This window comes from Mobula birostris, chromosome 32 (assembly GCF_030028105.1).
Source record: "Mobula birostris isolate sMobBir1 chromosome 32, sMobBir1.hap1, whole genome shotgun sequence".
Lineage (NCBI taxonomy): Eukaryota > Metazoa > Chordata > Chondrichthyes > Myliobatiformes > Myliobatidae > Mobula > Mobula birostris.
In genome coordinates, this window is record NC_092401.1 from 4,772,547 (window position 1) to 4,784,882 (window position 12,336).

The window sequence follows — 12,336 nt, forward strand, 5'->3', positions numbered from 1 at the left end:
AACTGATATAAACATATCAAGGGGAAATATAATGCCATGGCTGATTTGCCTCTCACAGCTAGCCATTGAGGCCGTATACATGGGGGATGATTGTGCAGGCGTGGCAGCCAACCGAGTTATTGACACAGAGGTCTAGGCTTACCGAACAGCAGTCACGGGCCAGCAGCTGGCTGACGTTAAGTTTGGGGAAATTGGGGTTTCTCTCCTATGTGATGTCTGAACTGGTCTTCCTCGGCCCATAGTGCCCGCAAACTGGAGAGAAACTGCTTTCAACTCCATGGCCTCTCGCATCCGGGCGGGAAGGCCTCACAGAAACTGGCTGCACTAAAGCCTGTTTAGCACGGCCACAGAAAGACGTGCGTGATTGGACTGCATCCTGTATGGAGTGCCAGCAGGCAAAAATTAACCGCCACGTTCAGGCGCCATTGGCATTTATTGAAGACCTTGAGTGATGGTTTGACCATGGTAATGTGGACCTTGTTGGTCCTCTTGCCCCCTCCAGCGGTTTCACACACCTCCTTGCCATGGTGGACCGTACCACCGGGTGGCCAGAGGTTGTCCCTAGCATCGGCGATGGTCACAGACATGGCTCAGGCGTTCATCAGCACCCGGGTTGCTCGGTTTTGGACCCTATCTGATCGTTCCCCTGACCGCAGTCCCCAGTTCATACCAGACCTCTGGGCTGCGATGCCCCAGAACCTCAGCGACAGGCCTGCGTATCGCCCACAGTCCAATGGCCAATGCGAGCGGTTTCTCCATCCCTTAAAGGCTGCCCTGAGGGCTTCCCTGTGTGCTGGCATGATCCTCTCCCGTGGGTCCTGCTGGGGCTCAGATCAGCTCCAAACGAGGGCCTGCAGTCAGCCGTGGCTGAGTTGGTATACGGGCAGCCATTACGAGTGCCAGGTGATTTTATTCCTGACTTGGTCAGCCTCTGACAGCATTCCACTGTCCTCAGTAATTTCAATTCCTTTTCACGTATTCAAACCTCCCATCATGGCATACAGAACCTTTGGGTTCCTGGTGATCTCTATTGCACGTTGTTTGTTTTCACCTGCCACGATGCACACCAACAGCCCCTTGGCCTTGAGCCCCTCACAATGGGCCGACCTGCATGTTGGAATGAAGAGAAAAGACCTTCCTCAGAGACGGGGTGGGGGGGGGGGGTAGACCTGAATATATTTCGGTAGGTCACCTTGAACCGGCCCACCAAGATTTGGGGGATTGCGCCACCAAGCTCCTGTCATCATGACGTGACCGTGAGTGTGTCAACACACCCCCGGATAAGCCAGAGTCACCTGCTGTCCCTCCACCCGTGGGACACAGGACCTGAACTGGGCAGCTTGTCCAAGCTCCCGGCAGGTTCCCAATGCCAGCTTTTGTGAATTCCCGGGGTGGGAGGCACATGTGCAGGGTAATATAATTGGTGGAAACGTACATAATTCACAACCACTGACATTGAGTTGGGATTCTCTTTAAGAGGCTGGTCTGACGTGATGATGTAAGTTCATTTAGCGCACTTTCTGTTCAGGTTTTGGAGTACAATAATGAGTTGTTATAGTTTTTCTTAAATATTAAACGCCTCCGCTGTTTTATTTGCAAAAAAACTATAATTTCATGTTCTCTATCTATTGCTTATTTATTGTTGTTATTTGTTTGTTTTTCTTTTGTACATTGGTTGTTGTCCGTCCTGTTGGGTGTGGTCTTTCGTTGATCCTATTTCTTGTACTCACCGTGAACGCCCACAGGAAATGAATCCCAGGGTTGTATATGGTTACTTCGGTAACGAATTCACTTTGAGATAAAAGTGTAATCATCTTAACAGTGAGAGTTTGAAAGTAACCCAGCAACGTTGCTGAGAGGAAGCGGCCTGGTTTTGAAATGTAAATTCCCCAAAACATTAAAGCTTAATGGGTCAAGTCACATCTGCACCACGACGTCCAGGATCAAGGGCATCCTTTGAGTTATCTAAACCTCAAAGACCCCCTGCATCCAGGCCATGCTCTCTTCTCACAGCTGCCATTGTGAAGGAGGTACAGGGGCTTTGTCTCTCATCACCAGGAACAGTTATTACCCTACAACCATCAAGCTCCTGAACCAGTGTGGATAACTTCACTCACCTCAACACTGAACTGATTCCACAACCTACAGACTCACTTTCAAAGAACTCTAACTTGTGTTCTCAGTATTATTTATTTATTTATTTATTATTTGTGTTTGTTTTTAATTTGCACTATATTCTATGGTGTTTGCTTTCTAGCTGTCTGCAAGAAGGTGAATCTCAGGGTTGTATACGTTGTTCTTTGAACTTTTTGATGCCAAAGATGCAGTTCAATTTGATGTTTCAATATACATATGACAGCTAATTTTTAAATCTTTAAGCTATAGATATCCTGAATCAGATCGGGCGATCTGATGGGAGACGCTCGTTGTGGAGGACGGGGAAGACTGAATCAAGGTGGGAAGTCTGTCTGGCATTGTGTTGTCCTGTTAATCCATCTAGTATAACTGTCGAGGTTACGGGCTGAACCGCTTGTGTTCTACACTCCGCCCAACATCCTTAGCACATCACAGGAACCAATCTCCCCTCCATGGACTCTGCCTCAGCAAAGATTCAGGGTTGTTTAATCTCTTTTTTGTACACAAATGTAAAAGAATGAAATAATTGTTACTCTGAATCCAATGCAGCCCAAAAAACTAGGAAAGATAAAAGTTTACTTGCAAACATTTTGTCAGCTTACGAGGAGACATCATCTGTGTGCTGTTAACTGGCTTGTCCTCAGAATGCTTGGCCAATACTTATATTACTTATCAATCAGCTGATTGGTCATCATTTGTGATGCAAGGAGGAAACCTCGCTGCTGATTGGTTAAGTGGTAAACTTTGTGCATTGGGCAAAATTCCAGACCACACATTGATCCTATTTAGGAGCCAAAGTCTACATGTTTGTTTACAGAATTGTCTTGGAAAAATCATGCTTCTAGGAATTCTCTTGCATACCGCGTCAAGATTTTCACTGATGCCCAGTCAAATTTGTGCCCTCTCTGTCTTCATGGGTAGAGTTTAGAGAGAGTTGGTCATGCCACTTTACAGCCAGTTGATGTTCATGGATAGTTTTCTCCCAGGTTGGCCGATGTAATGTTTCAAGTAACCATGCGTTACAGCACTGGTGTGTGGAAGAGCATCTCAAAATGCACAACACGTCAAACCTTGAAGTGGATGGGCTACAGCAACAGAAAACCACACTGGGTTGACAAACTCGGAAAAAAATCAGTAGGTGCTGGAAATACAAAGTAACACACACAAAATGCAGGAGTAACTCGACAGGCCAGGCAGCATCCATGGAAAAGGGTAAACAGTTGCCATTTCCAGCTGAGACCCTTCATCAGGTCTTGGCCCAAAACCTTGACTGTTTACTTTTTTGTATAGACGCTGCCTGACCTGCTGAGTTCCTCCAGCATTGTGTCTGTGTCTCCGCACACGGCTGCACTGCTATGGCCACATTATTAGACACTTCACTCACCACAACACTGAACTTGTTCAGCAGCCTACAGACATGCTTTTGAGACCGACTTGTTACAACTCATTCTCATTACTTGCACAGTTTGTTTTTTGCACATTAGTTGTTGGTCTTTGTTCTGTATAGGTTGTCTTAAATTCTATTGTATTTCCTGTAAATTGCCTGTAAGAAAATGAATTTCAAGGTAAGTACCTAGATGATAAATAACTTAATTTTCAAATTGATGTTTATTGGAACCTTGATTTCGCTAATGTCCATCAATTCCTCTTCCTGCCTCCTTTCTCATTCCCTCCCTTCCACCACCTTATTCTGGCTTCTGGTCCCCTCCCCTTTTCCAGTCCTGATGAAGGATCTTGACCTGAAATGCTGACTGTTCATTCCCCTCCGTAGATGCTGTCTGACTTGCTGAGTTCCTCCAGCATTTGGGTTTGCTCAGGATTCCCAGCATGTGCAGAATCTCTTGTGCTCATTGTAGAGTTGGGCTAAAGAGCTGGTTTCTGCACCGACAGCTCGGACAGCCCTGTCCTGTACACCCCATCTCAGCTACTCTGCCACAAATGTACAATTAGTAAATTTGTGGTCGAAAGGGCAGATGAATTTATTTCTCCGATGCTGACTGATACAAACTTAACCCCACTTTAACGCTGTCCCTTTCGCGAGGAATGCTGAGCGTTAATCCTGTTTTACCGTGGAGCTTACTGCAGCAGCAGTGAGGTTGATACCAGCTCCTGTGTCCTGTTTGGATGCAGGAGACGCAAGAGGGACTGTGGGCCTTGAGAACGGGGAATGGCACGGTAGCATGACGGTTCGTGCAATTACTTTCCAGTGCTGGCTTTCACAGTTCGGGGTTCGATTCCCATCACTGCCTCCAAGGAGTTTGTAACTTTTCCTTGTGATTGTGTGGGTTTCCTCTGGGTGCTCCTGTTTCCTCTTGCTTTCCAAAGAGACATACAGTTCATGTGAGAAAGTTGTGGGCGTGCTACATTGGCCTGGAAGCACGGTGACACTTGTGGGCTGTCCCCAACCCTCCCTGATTTCATTTGTTGCAGACGATGCATTTTTGATGTGTAGGGGTGGAACAGTAGCATAGTGGTTAGCACAACGCTTTACAGTACCAGCAACTGGAGTTCAATTCCCACTGCTGCCTGTAAGGAGTTTATACGTTCTCCCCGTGATCGCATGGGTTTTCATCTATATTCCAAAGACATACCAGTTAGGAGGTTAATTGGTCATCGTAAATTGTTTCATTATTAGGTTAGAATCAGGGGATTGCTGGGTGATGTGGCTTGAAGGGCCAATTCCGCACTGTATCTCAATAAATAAAGCTTATCTTCCCTTGTTTTTTCTTTCTCTACTTTTTTTGTTCTCTCCTCTGCCGCAGGAGGGAAGGAGAGATGTACAAGGTTCTTGCCAGTAACTACGAGGCACAACTCAAGCAGCTGGCACTGGACAATGCAGAGCTAAAAAAGGCTTTGAGCCACATGAAGAAAGAGATGAGTGATCTTCTGAGACCCCAGGAGAAGCTCTGCAGACCCAGTTCCCTTCAGTCCCTGCTGGTGAGTGTGAGCTCTGTGATGAGGCCAGCCTGAAATCAATGATCAATGCTAATTAAAAACGCAAACATGAGGAAATCTGCAGACGCTGGAATTTCAAGCAACACACATCAAAGTTGCTGGTGAACGCAGCAGGCCAGGCAGCATCTCTAGGAAGAGGTACAGTCGACGTTTCGGGCTGAGACCCTTCGTCAGAACTAACTGAAAGAAGAGCTAGTAAGAGATTTGAAAGTGGGGGGGGGAGGGGGAGATCCAAAATGATAGGAGAAGACAGGAGGGGGAGGGATGGAGCCAAGAGCTGGACAGGTGATTGGCAAAAGGGATATGAGAGGATCACGGGACAGGAGGCATGAATGGGTAGCCTCCAGCCTGATGGCGTGAACACTGACTTCTTGGACTTCCGCTGGTGCCCCACCTCCCCCTCGTACCCCATCCGTTATTTATTTATATACACACATTCTTTTTCTCCCTCTGTCCCTCCCGCTATACCCCTTGCCCGTCCTCTGGGCTTCCCCCGCTCCCCCTTTCGCCCTGGGCCTCCTGTCCCATGATCCTCTCGTATCCCTTTTGCCTATCACCTGTCCAGCTCTTGGCTCCATCCCTCCCCCTCCTGTCTTCTATCATTTCGGATCTCTCTCTTCCCCCCCCCCCCCACTTTCAAATCCCTTACTAGCTCTTCCTTCAGTCAGTCCTGACGAAGGGTCTTGGCCCGAAACGTCGACTGTACCTCTTCCTAGAGATGCTGCCTGGCCTGCTGCGTTCACCAGCCACTTTGATGCGTGTTGCTGATCAATGCTATTGTTCAATGAAGTGATTCTTCAGGAATCCTGCTCTGTGCATGGTTGTCACTTAAAAGCTGGTGGTGAACTAGACTATTAATCCCGCTGAAGGTCCCATTTTTGAGGAACACTTAGGCTTGCTAATTAGGCTGCCTAATTAGGCTTGTTCTGTTCCCTGTGCCTTTGTCTCATGCTTGTTGAAAGTCAAAGCACGTTTATTATCCAAATCCGTATGTGTCACCGGGTACTAACTTGAGATCCATTTTCTTGTGGGCATTTACAGGAAAATAAGTACAAAGTTTATACCTAAACAACGACAGACAAACAACTAATATGCAAAAGTTAGATTATGTAAAATAAAAGAAAAATTGAAGATGAGTTGTAGTGTCCTTGAAAGCGAGTCCGTAGATTGTGGAAACAGTTCAGATTTGAGGTGAGTGAAGTTGTCCACGCTGGTTCGGAAGCCCTAATGGCTATCGGGGTAATATCTGTTTCTGAACCTGGTGGTGTGAGATCTAAAGCTTCTGTCCCTCCTGCCCAATGTGAAGGTAGTGAGAGGACTGTATAGCCTGGGTGGTGGGGAATCCTTGATGGATACCAGTTTCTCGTGGGGAGGGTCTGGTCTGTGACGGACTGGCTGTATCCCCCACTTTCTGTAGGCTTCTCTCTGGCTGGACATTGCTGCTTCCACACCAGGCTGTGATGCAGTCGGTCAGGATGCTCTCCACTGTGCATCTATAAAAGTTCATCGAAGTTTTAAATGACATGCTAATCTATGCAAACTTCTAAGAAAGTAGAGGTGCTGTCACGCCTTTACGGTTTAGTTCCTGACGTTTGCGGTTTAAAGGAGTTGGGAGCTTGCTGTTCTGGTTAACAATGGATGGTGCAATCTTGGTCATATTACAATCGAGGAACGTGTTTGTAGCCCGGATATTGAACTTTTTGCTGTTGGACACCGGCCATATTCCACCGAGATACAACACTGGGCATTCCTGCCTGTGGCCATCGAACTTTGCAGCTCCTTGCGTGGAGGGGCAGACACCCTGAGCCAATAGGCTGGTCCTGGACTTATTTCCATCTGGCGTAGTTTGCATATTGTTGTTTGATTGTTTGTGGTTTTTGTATTGTTATATTTATGCTCTATTCTTGGTTGGTGCAGCTGTAACGAAACCCAGTTTCCCTCGGGATCAATAAAGTATGTCTGTCTGTCTGTCTATCTATAGTTACTGTTCTATAAATTTGCTAAGTATGCCAGCAGAAAAGGAACTTCAGGGTTGTATGTGCTGACATGTATGTACCCAGATAAATTTTACTTTGAACTTTGTGATGTCACTGGCATGCTTGTCCCAGGGCAGATCCCCTGATAAGATAACACCAAAACATTCAAAGTTACTGACTGTCTCTACCTCCGATCTCCTAATGAGGCTGGCTCCTGGGAATAGTGGTGGCATAATGAGTCCCTTGAGCTAGTTCAGCAGCGAATTGAGCTGTGACCCTACTCCACAGCCCCTTCCCTTGACCCGATGTCACTGATCGAAACTCTGAAAGTAAGCATTGGTCTGGCCCCCAGTTGCAGATTGGCGCCAAATCTCCACGCTCTGTGAGGAAGTTGAGAAGGAGTGGTCCGTTTGGCCCTCTTGAATCAATAGGATCATTTCTGATCTTCTACCTGCAACTCCACCTGACAGCGCTACCCTTTTTTCACTTGATTCCCTTCACGTCTGCAACACGTCTCGTTTTGAACAAGCTTAAAGACTGAGCTTCTCCACTAAAGACCCGCCAGAAATCCCTTCTCAGCTTATTCTGAGCGTATGGACCCCCCTCCCCCAGTCTTAGACTTAGTGGAAAGAGGGTGGGGGATGAAATCTCTAACGCAACAAGCCTTTGAGTCCTGCAAGCACAGACACAATTTCCTCTTTTAAGACAAAGCTGGCTCTGCACAACAGGCCACTGAAATCTGACCCAGTTGCAGCAAGACGGCCCTCTGTGCTGTAGTTGCGTTAAGTGTCAAATTAAAGTTCAAAGCAGATTTATTACCAAAGTACATATGTCACCATATACAACAGAGGTTCATTTTCTTGCAGGCATTCACAGTAAATACAAAAAAACTCAAGATCAATTAAAACTGTACACAGACAGACAACCATGTGCAAAAGCAACAAATAATGCTAATATAAAAATAGAAAGACAAAATAGTAATAAATATTGTGAGCAACACACATTTAAAAAAAATGCTGGTGAACACAGCAGGCCAGGCAGCATCTATAGGAAGAGGTACAGTCGACGTTTCGGGTTGAGACCCTTCGTCAGGACTAACTGAAAGAGATGGTAAGAGATTTGAAAGTATTGTGAGCATGAGTTGTAGCACCCTTGAAAGTGAGTCCATAGGTTGTGGAATCAGTTCAGTGTTGAGGTGAGTGAAGTTGTCCCACGTTGGTTCAGGAGCTGATGGTTGAGGGGTAATAGCTGTTCCTGAACTTGGGGCTCCTGTACTGCTTTTTAAAGCATCCTGACCATTGCTAGAAGTAAAATGTGTGACAAACTTTTAAAGTGCTGCTTTTCTGAAACAGGAGGAAGACGTGGGCCTCAATGAAACGCAGGATGTGGACCGGAAACATTTCACTGATGGCCTACTGAAGCAGTGGAACTTGTTAAAGGATCACTTGGAAACACGAGGAATAGCTGGTAATGAGATTGGGGGCATTATTTCATTAAGGTAACTTGACTGGAAGTTAACAGATGCTCAAGCAATTAGTTTCCCTGGGCAAAGATCAGAAACAAGGCAATATAGTCGTACTGTTGGGAAAGCCTTTATCATCCATGTTGATGGTTTCGCCCAGCAAGCTGCCCACGTCTGCCACCTCAACCACCATCTTTGGCAGCTCATTCCAAATACCTTAACACCACAAGATATAGGAGCATCTTGGCTGATCCATTTCCCTCTCAGCCTCAGTCTCCGCCCATCTCCCTACATCTTCCTCCCCCCCCCCCCCCCCCCTCCCCGTACCCTGACTGATGCACACCAAACTTGTCTGAACGCGCTGCCCCAATGTTCCTTTTAAATTTCTCTCCTCTGGTCTTAAATCCATGGCCTTATAATTTTTAGCAACCCCCTCCCTGGGGTCAAAACAAACCGCTTTCACCCTCTATGCCCTTCATAATGTTTTAAACCTCTATCGATCACTCCTTGATCTCCTGCAGTCCAGAGTTTAATTCTAGTTGATAACATGCTATTTCACTCGATGGGGATCTGGGTCTTGTGGCCTGAAAGGGAGAGACCTTCACCATGTCTTCATGTAACTAATGAGCTGTAACTGTGCAGAGCTGAGAGCTGGGAACTGGGGTCACCCTCGTCCATCTCTGGTGGCTTATAGCAGTATGATTCCATGGAATGTGAGATTGAGTTCTCATACCCTGATCTACAGGGCATTTTCAGTATTCTCCTGTTGTCTTAGGACCAGCTTCTTCCTCTCCATCGGGTTTCTGAGCACTATCTCACTAATTCAATTTTGCATTATTTATATTGTAACTTGCAGATGCACTGTACTGCTTCCACAAAGCAACAAATTTCAGAAGTGCAGCATGTCGGTGATTAAACCTGATTACGTTGAATGCTGCAGCAGACCTGAAGAACCATTTCAGAATCGGGTTCATTGTCACTGGCGTGTGCATTGTAATCTGTTACCTTTTATTTACTGATGGAGATACAGCACGGAATAGGCCCTTCTGCCCCTTCGAGCCACTCCTCCCGGCCACTCCTGATTTAATCTGAGCCTAATCACGGGACAATTGACAATGACCAATTAACCTACCGACCGGTACGGCTTTGGACTGTGGGAGGAAGCCAGAGAAGTTGGCGGAAAACCACGCGATCACGGAGAACGTACGAAGTCTTTACAGGCAAGGGTGGGAATTGAACCGGGGTTGCCTGTTCAGTAATGAGTCATACTCACCCACTGCGTTACCATGCAGATTTGTGGTAGCAGTACAGTGCAAGACATTTATTTTAAAAATAAGTTACAAAATAAATGGTACAAAAGATGAATAATAAGGTAGAGTCCATGGAGCGTTTAGAAATCTGATGGTGGAGGGGAAGAACATTGACTGAGTGTCTTCAGGTTCCTGTACCTCCTCACCAAAGATAGTAACACAAAGAGGTCATGTCCCAGATGGAGAACTTTTTAAAAAAAAAAAGTCATTAAGAAGGTAAAGATGGAATATGAAAGTAAGCTAGCCAATAATATTACAGAGGACACCAAAAGTTTCTTCAGATACATGATGTGTAAAAGAGAGGTGAGAGTGGATATCAGACTGCTGAAAAACTATGTTGGAGAGGTAGTAACGGGGGACAAGGAAACTGAGTAAGTATTTTGCATCGGTATTCACTGTGGAAGACACCAACAATACGGTGAAAGTTCCAGGTGTTGGGGGTCGTGAAGTGTGTGAAGTTGCCAATACTGGAGAGAAGGTTCTTGGGAATCTGAAAGGTCTGAAGGTAGATGAGGCACTTTGACCATGTGGTGTACACCCCAGGGTTCTGAAAGAAGTGGTTGAAGAGATTGTGGAAACATTGGTCTTTCAAGAATCATAGATTCTGGAATGGTTCCAGAAGACTGGAAAATTGCAAATGTCACTCCACTCTTCAAGAAGGGAGAGAGGCAGAAGAAAGGAAATTATAGGCCAGTTGATCTGATCTCAGCGGTTGGGAAGATGTTGGAGTCGATTATTGAGGATGAGGTTTCAGTGCACTTGGATGCACATGATAAAATAGGCAATAGTCAGCGTGGTTTCCTCAAGGGAAAATCTCACCTGACAGATCGGTTGGAATTTTTTGAATTACAAGCAGGACAGACAATGGAGAATCAGTTGATGTGTACTTGGATTTTCAGGAGGCCTTTGACAAGGAGCCACACATGAGGCTGCTTAACAATTACGAGCCTATGATATTACAGGAAAGATTCTAACAAGGATAAAGCAGTGGCTGATTGGCAGGAGGCAAAGAGTGGGAATAAAGGGAGCCTTTTCTGGTTGGCTGTCAGTGACTAACGATGTTCCACAGGGGTCTATGTTGGGGCTGCTTTTTATTGCGTTACATGTCAATGATTTAGATGATGGAATTGATGGCTTTGTTGCAAAGTTTGCAGACAATATGAAGATGAGGGAAGGGGCAGATCATTTTAAAGAAGTAGAGAGGCTACAGAAAGACTTGGATTAGGAGAATGGGCACAGAAATGTCAGATGGAATACAGTGTCGGGAAGTGTATGGTCATGCACTTTGGTAGAGGAAATGAAAGGGTTGTCTATTTTCTAAATGGACAGAAGATTTAAAAAAAAAAATCTGAGGTGCAAAGAGACTTGGGAGTCCTTGTGCAGGATTCCTTAAAGATTAGTTTGCAGGTTGAGTCGGGTGAGGAAGGCAAATAAAATGAATGCTAACATCGCAAGACGTACTGGGGACTCACTTGGAGTATTGTGAGCAGTTTTTGGCCCCTTGTCTTAGATAGGATGTGCTGAAACTGGGGAGGGTTCAAAGGAGATTCACAAAAACTGATTCCAGGATTGAACAGCTTGTCGTATGAAGAGTGTTTGATGGCTCTGGGCCTGCATTCACCGGAATTCAGAAGAATGAGGGGTGACCTCATTGAAACCTATCAAATGTTGAAAGGCCTTTATAGAGTTGATGTGGGGAGGCTGTTTCCTATGGTGGGAGGGTCTAAGACGAAAGGACACAGCCTCAGAATAGTGGCGCATCCTTTTAGAATGGAGATGAGGAGGAACTTCTTTAGCTAGAGAATGTGAACCTGTGGAATTCTTTGCCACAGGCAGCTAAGGAGGCCAAGTCTTTGTGTATTTAAGGCAGAGGCTGAGAGATTCCTGACTGGCCTGGGCATGAAGTGATACAGGGAGAAGGCGGGAGATCATAGCTGAGAGGAATGGCAGAGCAGACTCCATGGACTAAAATGGCCTTTTATGATCTTGTGCTCCTATTTTCTGCTTCTAAAGATAATTCATTACCTATAATGATAGGTTGATCTGAGAAGGACATCAACATCTCATTATTCTTGCCTGTTTGATCTAATTGTAACTAAGTTAAGGGCAACTGTGGCAGGTCTAACTCCATCCGGTATGGACGGTAAATGCTGGACTTGTCAGCAACCTCTTGCCCCAAGAACGAAGGAAATGAATGGCCAGCACTGTCTCTTGGCCAGCACAAGTCAAGATTGTTTATGGTCCTTCTTCAGCGCACGAGTGTGAGGGAGAACGAAAATATTGTTACTCCAGATCCAATGCGGCGTATGAACCAATAAGCATAAAAAACCAAAGCAACACACACAAATGCTGGAGGAACTCAGCAGGTCAGGCAGCGTCTATGGAAATGAATCAACTCTCTGACGTTTCAGGCCCAGACCCTTCATCGGGACTGGGAGGGAAGGGGGAAGGTGCCAGAGTAAAACGTGGGGGGAGGGGAAGGAGACTAGCTGGAAGG

At 46.0% G+C, this 12,336-nt stretch overlaps 1 protein-coding gene across 1 annotated transcript in view; it reads left to right on the top strand.

The window, feature by feature from the left end:
- Positions 1-12,336, top strand: part of LOC140191290 (afadin- and alpha-actinin-binding protein B-like) — a 39,583-nt gene that overhangs the window by 20,517 nt on the left and 6,730 nt on the right. The window contains exons 7-9 of the mRNA XM_072248562.1: positions 2,380-2,455; positions 4,899-5,073; positions 8,420-8,534. Of these exons, the coding sequence (XP_072104663.1) occupies positions 2,380-2,455; positions 4,899-5,073; positions 8,420-8,534 (366 nt within the window). The remainder of the gene's footprint in view (positions 1-2,379; positions 2,456-4,898; positions 5,074-8,419; positions 8,535-12,336) is intronic.